The sequence below is a fragment of the Stegostoma tigrinum genome, chromosome 18 (genome assembly GCF_030684315.1).
Source record: "Stegostoma tigrinum isolate sSteTig4 chromosome 18, sSteTig4.hap1, whole genome shotgun sequence".
Lineage (NCBI taxonomy): Eukaryota > Metazoa > Chordata > Chondrichthyes > Orectolobiformes > Stegostomatidae > Stegostoma > Stegostoma tigrinum.
Genome location: NC_081371.1, coordinates 29039958 through 29059832, shown reverse-complemented (window position 1 = coordinate 29059832; position 19875 = coordinate 29039958). Strand labels below are relative to the sequence as shown.

Below are 19875 nucleotides of genomic sequence, written 5' to 3'. Positions count from 1 at the left end.
ACTAGCGTGCCTCAAAGCGCACCAGTCTGTATAAGTTGTCCCCGGTTAATACTTACCGGGAAAACGACGGTCCATTCCTTTTAAGAACCGACAGTTAGTTCAATTCCAGTAACATTCTGCAATTTAATTGGGAGGAGGGTCTGATTTTCAAAAATCAAATGACAGGTATGCAGAACACTATCGAGTTGCACAAAAAATATCACCGGATCGGCCAGATGGAATTCGAAATGTCGCAGTTTAAAATATATTTTGCAAAATTAATTTTCATTTCTGCAAAATACCATGTTGCAATTTAGCTAAAATCAAATTAGTATATTCCGAACGTTTGCACTTGGGATGTAAGAAAATGTTGAGCTGATAGGAAGCTACAATAAAGTGGAGGATAGATTAATTGCATCTTCTGCGAATTTTTTCAAAATAAAATGTAAACGAACAGTGCTTTGTAACATGAGGAAATCATTATCATCACCTAAAATGATAACATATGTTCTGCTTAATTAAATAAGACGCTATTCAGCCAACATTTTAAAATAAACATGGTTCAAAATTTTAAAAGTAAATCGAATACTCATGTAACGTGCTAGTACAATGTTTTGCTGCTCCACTGTTTCGTGCAATTGGCAATTGATTCTTTGCCTGATCAGTACAAGAAAATGATTGTAACAAAATGAAAAACCTTTAAAACAAAACAGAAACGGGGGTTATCAGAAGTGAGAGAATTACACCAAAATCTTCTTACCACTACCCCTCTCCCACACCCAACAGCCGCCTTAGTTATAAATTAAAAGATCAGGAATACATTTCAAGAAAAGGGCTTCAATTAGACAACATGCAACGATCAGAGCAATTCACAATGGAGAGCAAACAACAAAATCAAACAGCTCTGGGCAATGCAAAATTATTGCTTTGTTTAACTGTATAATTATTTAATCACATGGCTCTCTTCATAGAGTTTGAATCACAAATTAATAATTTGCTATTATTTGAACAACTGTTCCACAGTAAATAAATTTCATCCACCAGATAGGGCAATTATTTTTCTGTAATACAGAACAACACAATTTTTATTCAAATGTTCAGCACAATATTTAAGTGTCATTGCAATACCCAACCATCAATGGCTAACTGTGTATTCCAACTATAATATAATTTATTTAGATTAGTTGTGATCACATTGCCTATTAAAGTTATTGTATTTTAATTCCGTTCCCAGCTGCATGGATGTTGTTTCCTTAGGAGAAATATCTAACCTTCTAACTTTTATTTATTTTGTTGAATATTAATGACTACTGTATTTCATTCATACATTACAGCTATTCTCTAGTGTGTCTGTCTTCAGTATGATTGCCTTCCAACATGCAAGAAGAGAAATAGCTGCCGGGCGTCACAAGATTATAAGTCAATCAAATTGCAAACTGAGATGAAGGTGTCAGTGAGTTGTGAACATTCATAAAATCTTCAGTCCTCACAGTAATTAATTTGGCTGTATCCATTAATAATGTCACAGATACATAACAAATAGGAGTTTAAATTTTTAGGGATTATTTTAATATCATTCTCATCCACTTTGAATAATCAAATGCTCCAATAGCAAAATGGTTAAATAATTAATGAATACTGCTCCAAAATAAGATGCTACCATTAAAAGAAATCTGATTAGAATGAGTACATGGGATAGAAAGTGATCAAAGGTGCTTTCCTGAACCTGGCTACAGATCTTGCAGAAAATAAACCGTAGCTAGTTCCCAAAACAGAAGTAGCAAATCCATTTTCATCACAATGAGAGGCAGGAAACTACTATTGATTCTTTATTTGGACATTGCTTACATTTTTTATATAAACACAGAAAATGAGTCTTGGCTTTATTCAGATTATTCCTGATAATGGGAACTGCAGATGCTGGAGAATCCAAGATAATAAAGTGTGAAGCTGGATGAACACAGCAGGCCAAGCAGCATCTCAGGAGCACAAAAGCTGACGTTTCAGGCCTAGAAGGGTCTAGGACCGAAACATCAGCTTTTGTGCTCCTGAGATGCTGCTTGGCCTGCTGTGTTCATCCAGCTTCACACTTTATTATCTTATTTCAGATTATTCCTGTAATTTTATACAATTGAAATGCCACAGAAAAAGGAGAAGACTCAATTAGTTGCAGGCATTCTTGTACAGGCTTAAAAATAACTTCTACATGTATTAATTTGAATTTCTGAAGAACAGCAATTTTGTTTGAAGTGTTTCCTGTTTTTAGTTGTGCGTAAGTTATATTAGATGTTGGGAGCATAAAACATTCATAGACTGTTTTCAAAGTGTTGAGCAATAACCAATTTTTAAAATTCTTTTTAGTTTATGTTAGAATAGTCTCAATTTGCTAGCAGCGTAATCATTAATATTTTAAATCTAACTAATCTAAAGTGTAGATTGGGTGAGTTATAAGGGGATGGGTCTAGGTGGGATGCACTGAGGTTCAGTGTGGACTTGTTGGGCCACACTATAGGGATTCTAATAATTCGAATAAGATCCAAATAATAGAAGAAATATATGAATGATATCAGGATGATATATAGAAGTCTTTACAGTTACATAAAAAGAGAAATTCCTCAGTTGGTGTAAAATATAAACTCATGTCTCCAGGGTATTAATCAAGACCTTTGTAATACCAGTCCTGTAATTTAATCACTATGCTGTTGTTAACATGTAATATATGAAAGGGTAGATGATGTCTAATTAAGCTAATTGGATTGGTGACTAAACAATGTTGCTAATTATTAATGTAATTTGCATGGACATTTAGAAAGCATTCAATAAAATTTTGTATTAATAGGCTGTTAGTTAAAACGAAAGCTTGTGGAATTGGAGGCAAACTATTGACTTTTGTTCTGGGCGGGTGATTGGTTAGGTGATAGAAAACAGACAGTAGGATAACAGCTACGCATTCAGTTTGGAATTGAGTGAAGAGTGGTGTCACACAAGGATCTGTGCCAGAACCTCAACTATTCATAACATTTATTAATGCCTTAAAAAATTAACAGCAATATATCCAAGTTTGTCAATGGTCCAAAGAATGGTGATATACAATAAGGTGTGTAGATGGGAGGGTGTAGTTGGGTGTCCGTTAGCTCAATTTGCTGGATGGCTCGTTTGCAATGCAGAGTGATGCCAGTGCGGGTTCACATTCTTTTTGGGCTGAGGTCACCATGAAGGTCTTGCCTTCTCAACCTTGCCCCTCCCTGAGTCACAATGACCCTCAGGTTAAACTCACCTCCAGGTGCTTCTCTCTGAGACAGCAGTCGTCTGGGGCAATGGTAATTTTACTGGATGACTCAAAAATTACAAAAAATCTATTGCTTGTTAAAGTGCTAGATTTTGGAGTCCATGGTTACACATAATTAATACATTGTATTAACAAAGAAAAAAAAACTTATCCAAAGGCTTACGGAATGTTAAAATTTATAACTAGAGATCTAGTTTATACCAGGGAGATGCCAAACTAATGATATACAAAATACAGTACATATACAGTATTTTGATTGGAAAAAATCTGGAATACAATGCTAGGCAATGTGATTTAGAAAGGACATTTTGGCCTTTAGAAATGTCCAGCACAGATTCATTAGAATTTAATCCTCAAGTAACAATTTAAGGAGAAATTAAATAAGTAGGGTTTATTTCGCTGTATTATATGTTAAAGGATGATGTATATTAGTTTTTTTTGAGATTTTGAAGAGAATAGGAGAATGTGATGGCCTAGCGGTATCATCGCTGGACTGTTAATCCAGAGACCAACGTAATGTTCTAGGGGCTTGGGTTTGAATTATGCCATGCCACCTTTACCTGATCTGGCCTACATGTGACTCTAGACCACGGGAATATGGCTGACTCTTAAGTGCCCACTTGGCAATTAGGTTGGCACTAAATGCTGCTTGGCCAGTGATGCCCACAATCTGTGAATAAACAAAAAAAGAGAAAAATCTTTTTCCATTGATTGTGTTGTCTGGGATAAGAATGCATAATCCCAAATCACAACCAGGCTATCTGGGAAGAGAGTTAAGAAAAACATGATTCTCACAACTTGTGGTAGAAATTTTGAAATCCCATCCACATAAAGCTGTAATTGTTGGCCCAATTATTCACTTTAAATCCAGAGATCTGGAGATTTTTACTAGAATGGGGTATAATAGGTTAGGCATTAAGGTAGTCGGATGGAAGTGAAATACAGATCAAGCATGTTCTAATTGAATGGGAGAACAAGTTTAAGGAGTTGAATGGCCCTCACTTGTATTGAAACAGTAACTATAAGCAATCAGGATAAGTGTGTGATAAAATTAGAACAATTTTAAAAGTAATTTGATTTTTCATTTAAAATAGCAGTGAGGCCAATGTTGCTCACCATTATTTGTAGCTGGCACAGCAATTTCAGGTGAAGGACAGATGTACGTGTAAACATCAGTATCCAAAAGTACCTATCTGACATTTTGGCCTTTAGAAATGTCCAGCACAGATTCATTAGAATTTAATCCTCAGGTAACAATTTAAGGAGAAATTAAATAAAGTACCTATCTGAGTTGTGCTGATTTACAAACGTAACATCCTTCTGACTGTCTCACCATTCATGTATATTCAACGTGATGAAGTTGTCCTACTTAACAATTAGAATGGAACTAAACTCACTATAGAAAATTAACTGTTGTTACTTCAAATGTAAACACACTTCTAATTATATGCTACGTGTTATTAAGCAAGGATGGTTAACAGACAGCTAGCATGCAGATTATATTAATGACAACAACACAGGACTCAATCACCATTCCAGCTAAGATAAACTCTGGGCATGTAGCTTTGTCTCACAAATGTTAAAAGAACCAAGCCACTTAGCTGTGATTGAGAGAACAACTGATACGGTCGTTCATTTGGGCAGACCCTGAAGAATTGTTCATAACAGCCAACTTCTGTAGAACTGAAAATTAATTATCCTTTCAGGTGGTTAATTGTTATTGGAGATTATAAAAATGTAGAATTTTAAATCAGGTCTTTTTTTTAAACGTCTCTTTTGGGTTTAATTGTCTCAATCTAATATTTCTCACCTTCTCTTTCTGCATTTGATATGACATTAATTTCACCCCTTCTAATATAAACTTCCTTCTAGTCCTTTAGTCTAATTGAATAAAGAAATATGCAGAGCTTAGCTGTTACTCAGTTCAGCCCAGTCTTCCCTCAGGACAATATTATCTGCTTACATTTGCAGCAACTTGTCATGCATAGATACTTAAAAACCTAAAGTTACAATGGCAACTCTGGCAGCAGACACCGTTTGGTGCACTGCTACAGCAAAATCTGAACCAATGTAATTCTTAGACTGTAGAGATGCATTAGGAAACATTGGAATATTATGTAAGTGATTCTTATGGAGTAGATGTGAAAAACTAATGACTGTTCCCAAGTGATTTTTAAAGTCACCAACAAATGCCCTGTTAAAAGCAAACAAAACATGCAAAGGCTCATCAATAATAACTTCTCTGTCACTTCCTCTTCTTTGATTTTACATTATTTGTGGTTGAATAACAAATGTGAAACTGACAAGCAGATTTGTGTGGGGGAAATGGCATTTGCATCCTGAACAAATTAAGGGGCTAATAGATACAGAACTGAAGTGATCTCAGAAGATTGTAACTTCAGTGCAACAAGTCCACAAGCATTTTCAATACGAATGTAGACACAGAAATTTATCATTAAAGTTGACACAGGTGTGTAACAAAAACAGAACAGCAGCAACATTTTCAATTTATTAGACATTTCTAAATGGAAATTCATTTTGTAAGTCAGAGGTGGTTGCAATGGTAGTCAAGTGGAAACCACAAATGCTAGGAGAATTCATTTATTTATAATCTAAAATTTAGGGTTAATTGAGCACCTTTATACTGTCAGAATAAGAATCAGACCAGCCCCAATACTCCACTCTGTAGTTTGACACAAATGATCAACAAAAATAAATTAAACATGTAATATAAAGACTTAAAGTGTTGAAATTAAGATTTTGAAATTGATTCATTTTGAAAACACAGAGACAATCCCATTTTAAGGTACACATTCATCTGTAAAATAGCAAACATTGACAAACCAGATTGCTACTGCACATTTTGTGACATGCTCACAAAATGTCTATATAAATTAAATTGGAAATTGTTATTTTTCAGAGTGATGAAGATTTTTAGACGAGTGAAATTAAGCTTTTATTAGGTTATAAGTATTCTTCACTGAATACACATCATGCACTATGAGTCACTTACAGGCACAACATCATGCTTCACTGGAATGTACCTTTGCCATCAACAGCCATCTGATAACAAAGCTCCTTCTCAAGTGATTGATACCAACCACTGCCATATAACCATGTTTTCAAAGTCACACCTTTGTTCTTCACCGTTTAAGAAATATAATTCATTTGTATTATTAACCCAAAAGAATTTATTAGTTTCAGCTTGTGTTCCCCAATTGCAATTTTTCCATTAAGTAGGAGATAACTCTTATTTATATTAACAAGTGTGAAGATTCAGTTCTTGACGAATTGTTTGGGAATAATGATCAACTCCAACTCTTTTAAAGCAGAGTAGTTTGGTTCCATTAAATTGACCCATGTGTAACATTCCTCCTCATTTTAGAATCTTGCTGCAGTTATACCAACTACATTTCATCATAAAGTAATTACTCTTAAATTATATTAGGGAAATACAATGAGCAAAGTAATGTATTTTGTCCAAATGCTGGAAAACGTCGGAATGCCTCCCACATATCTGAAAATAGATTATACTTGAGGAATACACGATGTTCAAGGCTGGTTGTTGGTGCAATATCTCTGCTAATAATGTAGATCCCATCATTGTGCAATGTACAAGTCAAATTTAGTCCAGATTTTGAAGTGTTTTCCTTGAGGTGGAGCCATTCTCTAGTGTTCACATTGTAGGACTGAATCGTAAGCATATCTTCAGTATGGCTTCCCTTTCTACTTCCACCTTTCTCATGGATGCAGCCACCCACAAGATAAATTGTATCTTCCACAGACACCATTTGTTGTTTACGAATATGAAGCTCACAGGATTCTAATACAGTCCAAGCATCTGAGGTAGGGCAGTATCGCAAAATGTTCATATTTCTACCTGAAATCACATGTGTTTTTAGTTAACTTAAAACAAGGCTAACATTTTAAACATGTATAGCATGACAAAACCAATACCAAAACAATGTCAAAGTTGGGAAATTTAATTTCAAGCATGTAGTCTCATTTTCCAAGCAATGACAAAACCAAAATATTAAAAATTGCTGAATATAATTAGTACAAAGTGGACCATTGTTGCAATAGACTAGATTGGCAATTGAATGAGTTCAGTGTTGTGTAAGCATATCCTGATACTTGTGTTATCTATCACAGTGTCCAAAATGCAGCTCAGCAGTTTACTGTTTACATGTGCTGATCATAATGTAATTCTCCACATTATAAGACATAACAGAAATGGCATTTTATTAACTCATGAAAAGTCAGCATGCACGGACATGAGAATTGGACATCACATTAGATCAGATGTAAACTTAAAAATTATTTTTAATTCCTTAATTTATTCTTATTCATTCAGAGGATATGGACATCACTGGTTAAACGAGCATTTATTGCCGATCACTAATGGGTTCTGGGAAGGTGGTGGTGAGCAGCATTCTGGAGCCGCTGCAGTCCATGTGCTGGAGGTAGACCATATGCAGTTTGGGAGGGAATTTCAGTATTTTGACCCAGTGACAGTGAAGGAACAGAAATATATTTTCAAGTCATGATGGTGGGTGACTTAGTTGGTGGAGGGGGGGAGGCAATCTTGCAGGTGGTGGTGTTCCCCAATGAATCTGTTGACCTTGTCCTTCTGGATAGGTTTGGGTGGGTTTGGAAGTGCTGTCTAAGGAGCCTTGTCAAATTTTTTCAGTGCGTCTTGGAGATTATACTAGATGCTGCTATTAAGTGTCAGCTGGGGAAGGTAATGAATGTTTTTGGATGTGGAACCAATCAAGTGGGTTGCTGTGTTTGTATGGTGCGAAGCTTCGTAAGTGTTGTCGGAGTTGCTCATCCAGGAGATCATTTCATCACACTCTTGACTTGTGCCTTGTAGATGGTGGAAAGGCATAGGCAGATGAGCAAATTGCTGCAGGATTCCTAGTCTCTAAACAGCTGTTGTAGCCACTATTTATATGGCTGGTCCAGTTCAGTTTCTGATCAATGGTAAGCCCCAGTATGTTGATAGAATTGTATTCAATGATGGTAATGTCATTGACTGTCAAGGAACAAGGGTTAGATTCTCTCTTGCTGAAGGTGGCCTGTGCGTGGCACTTTTGCAACTCTTCTCACTGCAAAGCTGGATATTGTACGGACATGAATTGCTTCAATATCTAAGGAGTTGCAAATAGTGCTGCACATTGTGCAGTCACCAGCAAACATTCCCCCACCTCATTCTGACCTTATGATGGTGGGTGGGGTGGGGGGTGATGGGAGGAGGGGGGGAAACGACATTGATGAAGCAGCAGAAAATGGTTGGATCTAAGGTATTATGCTGATGGATTCCAGCAGAGATGTCTTGCAGCTGATGTGATTGTTGTAGCTGTTGAAGGTCAATCTCCCTTCTGTCAGGTATGAGACCAATCTGTGGTGAGTTTCCTCCATGATTCCCTTCAACTGCAGTCCTTATAGGGCTCCATGTTGCCACATTTGGTTAAATGTAGCCTTGATGTCAAGATCAATGGGGATGATACGGCGGCTCAGTGGTTAGCACTGTTGCCTCACAGCGCCAAGGACCTGGGTTTGATTCCATCCTCGGGCAACTGTCTGTGTGGAGTTTGCACATTCCCGCTGTGTCTGCATTGGGTTTCCCCCAGGTGGTCCGAGTTTCCTCCCACAGTCCAAAGATGTGCAGGGTAGGTGGATTGGCCATGCTAAATTGCCCATAGTGTCCAGGGATGTGTAAATTAGATGGGTTAAAGGGGGATGGGTCTGGAAGGGATGTCCGGAGCGTCAGTGTGGACTTGTTGGGCCAAAGGGCCTGTTTCCACACTGTAGGGAGTCTATGATCTATGGTCAGTCACTCTCATGTCTCCTCTGGAATTCAGTTCCTTTGTCTATAGTTGAACCGAGGCCATAATGTGTTCAGGAGCTGAGTGGCACCTGCAGAACCCAAGCTGAGCATCAGTGAGTTTGTTATTGCTAAATAACTGCTGCTCAATGGCTATTGATGACATCTTTCATCTCTTTAATGATGATCAAGAGTAGACTGCTGTGGCAGTAGTTGACTGGATTAGATTTGTCCGACTTTTTATGAACAGAGCGTACCTGGGCAATTTTCCACATTATCAAGTAAATACCAATGTTGTAGCTGTACTGAAAATGGCTTGGCTAGGACTGCTGCAGGTTCTGGAGCATCAGTCTTGTGCTACTTCCAAAATAAAATCAGAGCCCCATAGCCATTTTAGTATGCAGTGCCTCCAACTATTTCTAGCTATACTGTGGAGTGAATCAAATTGGCTGAAGGTACTGAGGAAGGGTTACTGGACCCAAAACGTTAACTCTGATCTTTTCTTCACAGATGCTGCCAGAGCTGCTGAGCTTTTCCAGCAACTTCTGTTTTTGTGGCTGAAGATTGGCATCTGTGATACTGGGGATTTTTGGAAGATGCCAAGATGGATCATCCACTTGGCACTACTTGCTGAAGATTGTTACAAATGTGGCAGCCTTTCCTTATGTACTGATGTGATGCGATCCTCATCTTTAAGGATGGGATATTTGCATTACCTCCTCCTGTTTTGAATTATTTAATTGTCCATCACCATTCATGACTGGATGTGACATGTCTGCAGAACTTAGATCTGCTTAGCTGGTTGTGGAATCACTAAGCTCTGTTAATCAATTGTTGCTAATGCTGTTTGGCAAGCAAGTAGTTTCTGAAGATTAACCGCTCATTTTTAAGAATGCTGTCCTGCATTTTTCGTTGAACCTGGGTTGATCCCGTGGCTTGACCGTAGAATTGGGTATATTTTTCCTTCTTGTTGGCTTTCGCACCAGCTGCCACAGATGCAGTCTAGCAGCTATGTCCTTTAAGACTCAACTAGCTTGGCCAATAGTGGTGCTGCTGAGCCACTCCTGGTGATGTCTCCTACCCCAGAGTACATTCTACACTCTTACTACTTTTGGTGCTTCCTCCAAATGGTGTTAAACATGGAGGAGCAATGATTCATCACCTGAGGGCAGCAGTATGTGGTAATCAGCAGGAGGTCTCCTTTCTTATGTTTGACCAAGGAAGCCTGGAGTAAATGTCCAGAACTGCTACAGCAATTCCCTCCTGACCACTGTGCCATAACATCTGCTGATGAGACAGGATGTATCCAGGGACATGATGGTATTGTGTTGGAGATTGAGTGTAAGGTATGATTCCATGAGTATGACAATGCCAAACTATTGCCTCTCCAAAGACAGCTCTTCTAATTTTGGCAGTAGCCCCAGATATTAGTGAGGAGGACCTTACAAGATTGACTTCACAGGATTGTGTTTGCCATTATTGTTTCTGGTGCCTGAGTTGATGGCAGGAGGACCATAATTTTCATTTCTCTTTTTTCATTCTAACAGTTGATACAATTGCTGAATTATTCTCAATCAATCACACTTGTTGATGGTCTGGGGTCACATGTAGGCTAGACCAGGTGTGCCAGCTTCCTTCACTAAAGAGCATTACAGAACCAGATAGATTTTCAACGATGGTTTTGAGGTTATCATTAGACTTTTAATTCGAGTGTTTTCTTTTATTGAATTCAACCCTCACCACCTGCCATGGTGGGATTCAAATTTGAGTATCTGAAACATTACACAAGTCTCTGGATTACTTGTGTAATGCTAATAGCACTAGTCCACTGCTTTCTGGTGCTGTCACCTTTCTTTCAATTTGTTCAAGAAATTATCTCAAAAGAATAGTTTGAGAAATTGAAACTTACAGCCTCTTACTCAGTACACCCTCTGTAGCTGGTGTAGAGTTCCTGCAACAAAATCAAATCTCATCAAAAAGGGAAGAAAAGTTGGATCGATGATCATCCTGGCCAGCGTATCTAATGACTTAGAATAGCTAATTGATAATAACTGGGAACCAGTGAATTGCAGCTGGGATAGATGCCAGGAAAAATATAAGGGATTTATTTTACTGGTAACGATGAGTTAGGATTAGAGTTAAGAATGGCAGTTAGTAGTTTCTATAAGGAAATAAACTAGTATTAAAGCTACCAGACTAATATTGCATTTTTTAAAAATTCCAAGAAATACTGTTTTGAAAACTTGGTTACTCAAATTTTACAGTTTTTAATCTCATATTGCCATGGTTCAATTTTGTTAAAATCTGTTTTGTAAGTCTGTGGTGTTACATGTTAATACGATACACAGAGTGCCGGCAGGCCTTGCCCAGGATCCCCTCCATCTTTCCTTTCCTGTCTGTACAAAATTACCAAACCTTCATTCAAACCAATGAAACTGAGACCAAGAACTCAAGATTAAAGCAAGTAAAATATTGCCATTGCTAGGGTGGCATTTGTCAATGTACAAACAGACCATCCAGATATGTATATATACGCTTAAGCAAACAGAAAACAACTATCCTTTAAAACATAGAACAAAAAAAAGCAACTCACCTCGAGTTGTGTATCCACCCATTACATAGATCATCTCTTTGCATTCACAGGCTGAAAATTCCACAAGAGGATCTGGCATTGAAGCTACAAAACTCCACCAATCCATCTCTGGATTGTAACATTCAACATTGCAAAGGGACTGACCACCAACTGCATACAATTTCTCACTTACAGCTAGAAGTTTAAAATTCGATCTGAAGAGAGAGAAGTATATTAACAGTACAAAATATTCAAATCTTGTACTTTTCGAAACCACTTACAGTTTTGATAGGATCTTATAAATTACAGCCAATTTTTGACAAAAATGTACTTTATCCTCAGAAGTAAGTAGCTCACTGCTAGGTAATAGAATATACTCCATTTCTAGCTATCCATGCCCAGCACCAAAAATTCCCAGTTCAGGTGCAGCAGCGTTAGATACATAAAAAGGCTTTCCTCTGTCTCAACAGCGTACCCTATCCCCAACCTCTACAGAACTGGTGCAGCGCTTTCCGTAACCTACAGCGACCTCTCTAAGTGAAAGTGACAATTAATGCTGAAATTTGGATGATTTTGGACTTTGGGCAAAGAAATGGTAGCTTTGGACTGGCATAACGCATTTCATATTCAAGACTTAATGCCTGCTGACAGGACAGTAGGATGTTGTCAAGAAAGATTTAATTCAGATATAGGCTTTAGAGTCTGATTATAAAACTATACTGAAAGCTACCGTGTTACTAGAATTAAAATACAGAAAATACTACGTAAAGCAGTCTATTATTTAAATGAAGACAGAGTTCGGTGTACAGGTACAACCAGTAATTAGGAATTAGTAATTAGGAAGAAAATGAAAGATTGAAAGGGAGGCAAGTGAAGAGAAAGTTTCAGCTGGTGAAAATAAGCAAGGTGGGGCTGAGAGGTGAAGACAGGGTATAAGTAATTGCAGAACTAAACAAAACATACACTCAGCTTGCAGAGAATGACTGTCTGAACAGACGCTCTTTAAATATGGACCTTTGGTCCCATGAAGAAACAATAAGGGTGTCAGCTTCATGCTCTCTCCAACACAGCCTCCTTGTACTTGGATATCTAACTAGTTATAGAGTCAGAGTCACACAACATGGAAACAGACCCTTTGGTCCAACTTGTACATGCCAACCAAGTTTCCCAAACTGAACTGGTCCCACTTGCCTGTGTTTCGCCCATATCCCTCTAAACCTTTCCTATTCATGCACCTGTCCAAATGTATTTTCAATACTGTAACTATACCTGCATCTACCACTTCACCTGGCAGTTCATGCCATATACGAACCGCCCTCCATGTGAAAAGGTTGCCCCTCAGGTCCCTTTTAAATTGACCTCTCACCTTAAAAATATGTCTCCTAGTTTTGAACTCTCCCAGCCCAGGGAAAAGACCTTTGTTATTCATCTTATCTATGCCCTTCATGATTTTAAAATTCTCTATAATGTCACCCCTAAAACTCCTACACTCTAGTTGAAAAAGTCCCAACCTATCCTTATAACTCAAATCCTCCAGTCCTGGCAACACCCTAGTAAATCTCTTCTGAACACTCTACAATTTAATAATATGCTTCCCAGAGTGGGGCAATCAGAGTTGTGCACAGGATGCCAAAAGTGGCCTCACCAACGTTCTGCACAACCTCAACATGCCATACTGCCCACATGTCAAAGTGACAATCCTTTCCAATCCTCTTTTTAAACTCATTCATGGCATATGGATATCACTGGCTGGGTCAGCATTAACTGCCCAACCTTGGGTACCCTTGGGAAGATGGTGGTGAGTTGCCTTCTTTAATAACTGCAGTCCATTTGCTAGAGGTAGGCCCTTAATGCCATTAAAACTTCTACTCCATAATGAAAGAATCTGCCCTCCATCTGAGGGACTACATACAGTTTTGGTCTCCTTACTTAATAAAGTATATACCTGCAGCAGGATCTGTTTAAAAACCACTAACAGTAGAATTTTGGGATGAGGGGATTATCTTATGGGAAAGTACGGATAGGGCAGATCTTATTTTTTTGGAGCTCAGATGAATGAAACGTAGTTTTACTGTAATATATAAGATCCTGGGGGGACTTGACAGGATAGCTACCGAGTGGGTATTTCCCCTTATGGAAAAAACTAGAGCGAGGGGACACAGTTCAAAAATAAGCAGTTTCCCCAATTAAAGACAGAGATTAGGAAATTTTCTTTCTCTCTTAAAGTGTTTTTAATGTGTGGAAATTTCTTCCCTGGAGAACAGTGGAAGCAGAGTCATTGAATATTTTCAAAACTAAGTTAGATAGATTCTTGATTGTCAAAGGACTCAAAGGGTACACAGTGTGGACAGGAAGGTAGATATGAGGATGCAATGAGATTTGTCATAATCTCAACAATTGGCTGGGTAGGCTTGAGGGGTCAAATGGCCTACCCTTGCTGCTAAATCACATGCTCATATTCATATTTTCAGAACACAGTTTAGGCTTTGCAAAAGCATGCACCTCTCTTGCTGAAAAAGAACCTTTGGAAGAATGCCAATACTTGCCAGTTTGCACTCCCTGTTGGATGTTGCCAGTTCTGACTTACTGAGGTACTTTATACAATACTTTATCATTTTCATAGGTTTGGATTTTCCAATGGTCAGGTAGTCATTTCTGCAGTGTAGGTGAGAGTTGTGCATTGTGACCCTGTGGAACCCCACACATTGGAGACTCCAAGCAAACTACTGAGGAAACTGTAGATTCTGATGGGAAATACTGCTGCATCTAGAATTCTGCAAAAGTATCTATTTATATTGGAGTATTCAGAGGGGTCCACTGTCAATAACTAATTTACCCAGGAAACGTTAGACAATTAAAAACAAATTTAAAATTACTGGGTATATATAAATTTCAACCCCAACTTACTGCACAAATCCCCAGTCCACTTCCTCTCCAGTCCTTCAAAGCCTCAGACCCTGACCTCAGAACTCTACCTTCCTCTGGGGCCCTGCATCACCCCTCACCTCTGGGACCCGACAAACCCACGCACCCTGCTGGAGCCAATACACATCTCTCCACTGGTAATCTTGCCCTGCCACAGGAACCAAACAATGCTACATCGGCCCCAGGGCTCAACATCCCCTCTTCTCCTGACATCACTCCTCTCACAGGGACCTGACAAACCCACACTCCACAGGGACCTGACAGCCCTGCCTCCACCCTGTCACTAGTCCAACCATCATCCTCACTGGTCCATTCGCCACCACCATCATCCCTCCCACCTCCACCCCCTTGCTGGACACAACACTCTTATTTCCCCACCAGACCCGATAGCCCCTACCAATCCCAATCTACACTAAACTATCGACCTGGCAGCCTACTGATCAAGTACCTAGCCTCACACTTAGCTTAAATACACATGCTTTTACAGCATCTGTCAAAGTGTCTGTCTGTGCTGCTGGACATTTAAATTGCAGAATACAGGAACTATTAACTAATGTGAAAAAGGAAGTGTGGTTTGCCTTCTGCTGCTTCACTCTAAGGTCTCAACTGGATTGGAGGTACACTCCACATTTCTTCAGGAGCTATGAATGGTATTTTCTTCCAGAAATGTGGCTCTTTCTCCGAACTTAAAGCTGTAGGAATTAGTGACAATTTGACCATAATTGTCATTGCTCAGAAGATAACAGTACAGCAGCTCAACTGCACCCTGGGCATTATATCCCTACATTTGGATTAGTAAACCACATATTTAGTCTTGTGTAAAATATTTCTGTAGATATTCCTTTTCCATGTTGCAAAGGAACACAACCAGTGGGTACGAGATGGGGATGGACCTTGAGGTGGGAGGAATGGTTAGCGAAGCGGGGACTAGCTGGGCTGGTTTTGGGATGTGGTTGGGGGAGGGGAGATTTTGAAGCTTGTGAAGTCCACATTGATACACTTGGGCTACAGGGTTTCCAAGTGAAATACGAGTTGCTGTGCCTGCATCATTCAGGTGGTGTCATTGTGGCAATGCAGGAGGCCCAGGATGGGCATGTCATTCGAAGAGTGTGGGTGATTGGGGTGGGGGGGGGGGGGGGGGAGGAGGAGTTGAAATGGTTCCCAAAACCAGCCCAGCTAGTTCCCGCCTCCCTAACCATTCGACCCACCTCAAGCCCCACACCCATCTCCTACCCACTAACCTCATCTCGTCTCCTTGACCTGTCCATCCTCCCTGGACTGACCTATCCCCTCCCTACCTTCCCAACTACATTCGCCTTCACTGGCTCTAATCCCTCCTCTTTGACCTGTCTGTCTCCTCTCACCCTATCTTCTCCTCCATCCATCTTCTATCTGCCTCCCCCTTTCTCCCTTTTTATTTCAGAATCCCCTTCCCCTCCGCCATTTCTGAAGAAGGGTCTTGACCCGAAACGTCAGCCTTCCTGCTCCTCTGATGCTGCTTGGTCTGCTGTGTTCATCCAGCTCTACACCGTGTTATCTCAGATTCTCCAGCATCGGCCGTTCCTACTATCTCAATTAAATTCTGCCTAATATTTATCCTGTGGGGGAAATCTAGAACTAGTGGCACAATTTAAAAAATAATGGGTCTCCCTTTTAAGACAGAGTTGAGGATTGAAGTTCTTCTGTCAAATGATCATATGTCGTTGGAATTCCCTTACCCAAGAGTAGAGGAGTCTGAATCATTGCATATATTCGTGCTGAATTAGTCAGATTTGTGGTCTGAATGAGAGTTGAGATTTATGGGGACTGGCACAACACAGACAGTGATGGTAGAGGGTTGTTTTTGGGGCTGGAGGCCAGTTACCAGTAGTGGTCCACAGACATCTGTGCTGGGTTCACTTCTGTTTGTCATTTTAAAAAATGATTTTGACGAGAATACAGAAAGCATGGGTAGTAAGTTGGTGGACGACATATTAGTGGTATAGTGGATAGTGAAGAAGATTATCTAAGTTTATTAAGAGATCTTGATCAGTTGGGTCAATGGGCTGAAGACAGCCAGATGAATTTTAATTTGGATATATGTGGGCTATTATATTTTGGTAAAACAAACAAAGACTTACACAACTCAAAGTAGGACTCACAGAGTCATACAGCAGGGAAACAGACCCTTTAGTCCAAACAGGCCATGACAAACATAATCCCACACTCAGCTAGTCGCACTTGGCTGTTCCTGGCCCATATCCCTCCAAACCTTTCCTATTCATGTACTTATCCAAAGGGTTGTAGAACAAAGAGACCAAGGGGTACAGGTACATTATTCTTTGAAGTTTGCATCACATATAGGTAAGATGGTTAAGAAGGCGTTTGGCATGCTTGCCTTCATTGCTCAGACCGTTGAGTATAGGAATGGGGATGTTATGTTGAGATTGTACAGGACATTGGTGAAACCTCTTCTGGAGTATTGTGTCCAGTTCTGGTCTTCCGGTTACAGAAGAATATTACTAAGCTAGAGAGGATTTCAGGAGAGATTTACCAGTTGCTGGGACTAGAGGAATTGAGTTATAAAGAGACACTGGCTAGTCTGGAACTTTTTTCATTGGAGCATAGGAGGTTGAGGAGACAAGTTCGGGATTTATGAAATCATTGAGGGGGTATAGATAAGTTGAATGAATGGCAGGTCCCTTTTCCCTAACATTGGGGATTTCAAGACTAGGGTCATATTTTTAAAATGAGAGGGGAAAGATTTTAAAAAGACATGAGGTGCAATTTTTATTTTACACAGAGTGGCTCGTGTGTGCGGAATGAACTTCCGGAGGAAGTGATGGATGCAGGTACAGCTAGAACATTTAGAAGGCATTTAGATTAGTACATGAATACGAAATATTTGGAGGGATATGGGCCAGCGCAGGCAGGTGGGAGTAGTTTAGTTTGGGAGTATGGTTGGCATGGACTGGTTGGACCAAAGGGCCTGTTTCTGTACTGTATAACTGTATGACTCTATAACTGTATGACAGGCTCAAAAGTATGAATAGAATACTTATGCTCCTATATTTAATGTTCATCAGTGGTAGAACAGTGCAATGTTGGAGTGCCATCACAACATTGTTTCAACCCATTTACTGGACTTCAAAACATTGTTTCAATTAATTTTGTTTTAGTTAAGAAGCCAGTGTGCTGTACTTATGAAAGAAAAATGGTCTATAACACTTGTTAATTATCCCAAATACTGAAGTAACTGCTACTTAAAAACATAAGAAACTGGAGAAGGAATTGCTATTTAGCCCCTTAAGCCTGCACCAAACAGTTGGTCACTGTAGGCTTTTTGAATGATGCGTTAACTGGTTAGTACACAGGTCTCCCCACTTCTACCAACTGCAGATGACACCCAATCAAGACATTGTAAGTGCTCTGATTTACTATTTTTATTACTACAAATAAGGCCTGTTTGAAATGTGCAGCATTAAGAGACTAGTTGTACCTTTGTGAGAGAGGGGAATCCCCACTTCATGAGCTTTTCACAGGTTGGAAATGCTTTGGTAAAAATTCTGCTCCATTATCAAAAATAGATTGATAAAAGATCTGGGTCATGGTGATTCTGATTATTTCAAGCATTTATAAACTTTCTTATGTCATTTGTGAAACTGACATTTATCAGATATAAATTGTCTATAAAAAACGAAGGTTGTTGGTTATCGAAGCGATGTGAGAAATAATATTTCTGACAGCACAAAAAGAAACTAAGAACTGTAGGTGCTCGAAATTGGAAACACAAACAGAAATTGCTGAAAAATCTCACCAGTTCTGGCATCTGCCAGCATGCTGCCAGACCTGCACGTTTTTTGTTTCAGCAATTGCGGTTTGTATTTCTGATATCACACTGTGGTGAGAGTGAACTAAGTGATTACCAGCTTTGTACCTTTTTTGATTCATTGGTGCAATCTGATTCCATTCATTTTTGCAAGGATTGTAGCAATGTGCAGCCGAGATCTCCTGACTAGTCATTCTGTATCCACCAATGATGAAAAGGTAATTATTCAGCACTGTGGAACCATAGCCTCTCACATTCACCATGTCATGAGGGAGGCTGTTTGCCAAGGGTAGCCATCTCTGTCCAACCTCATCATATCTCAGCATTGACCAAGCCTCATCAGGAGACTGATCCAAGGAGGTGCTAAAGAAATCCCCTACTGCCACCAAGACAGCTGTGCCTTTAAGGCGCATCTCCCTGACTTGTTGATGCAAAGTCTTGGGTAGATGGCTAAATTCCTGCCTCCTCAGCATTGGGTGGTAATGACACACCATGAACTTGAGGCAGGCCTTTCTCAGATCAGCGATTCCGTAAATTTCAGAAAGTTTATATAACTCCACACAGTTATCCACCTTAATCTCAGAGAGGAGCAGCTTCAAGATGGAAGACACCTGGAGAAACGACGCTGTTTCCACTAAATCTTCCAAGGTCTCGTTATCAAAATGTACTTTGGAAGTGTTGATGAATTCAATGACGAGCTCCAGTCCATGCGCACTCAAGCCTTGCAGCTGCACCGAATCTTCTTCAGATTCCTTCATCCCGGAGTTATACAGGGCTTTAAAATAATCGCTTTTCTCAATTAACTTACTCTTATTGACATTGTACGTCTTATCGTCTATTATGATAGCTATGATTTCTTCGGAGGACATCGTATCAGCAGATGAGGACTGAATGAATACAGTCTGTTTTCTTTCAGCGGGCAGGTTCAGCTTTTATTTATATTTATTCGGATCTGCACGCGGGCCTACATCAGACAAAACACCCGTTTCAGTAGATTTATTAACATTGCCGTGTCCAGTGTAATATAACAGCAGGACCTTGTTGCACACAGTGCAAGCAATCACTAAATGCTTACTCGGTTTCTATGCATATTCGGTTGAAGTTTCACAGCCTGCTCGCTTGTTTCTTTAATCTCGTTTCCTTGTCATTTTTGTATCGTCACTTCTTGTTCCGTTTACAACGGCCAATCTCGGACTGCAAAAGGCAACAACCAGCACATTCTGCTCCTCTCGCATCTTACCTTTGAAAGGCACTCAGCTCGCTCTGACTGCGCATGAAATATTGCGCGGAGTTACATGTATCATTTGTGACAGTCTGGCAACGGTGTATTTAAAAACAAAAACAGTAGTATATTATTGTTCTGATTGTTTTTACAGATGTGGTACCGCGTCCTTTTTTATGATGCAATGGGATTTTAAACAGAGTCGACCAACTGATAAAATAAAAACCCAGCTGTTTCAAAGATAAATAAATTG

General features: G+C 39.5%; 1 protein-coding gene across 1 annotated transcript; it reads right to left on the bottom strand.

Moving 5' to 3' along the window:
- Positions 1 to 5481: 5481 nt before the first annotated feature.
- Positions 5482 to 19647, bottom strand: klhl42 (kelch-like family, member 42). Its single transcript, XM_048548338.2, has 3 exons — positions 18509 to 19647; positions 11689 to 11882; positions 5482 to 7148 (listed from the first exon to the last, which is right to left on the bottom strand). Exons 1-3 carry the CDS (start codon positions 19267 to 19269, stop codon positions 6703 to 6705), a joined length of 1401 nt encoding a protein of 466 aa, XP_048404295.1. The 5' UTR covers positions 19270 to 19647; the 3' UTR covers positions 5482 to 6702.
- Between the last annotated feature and the right edge of the window lie 228 nt (positions 19648 to 19875).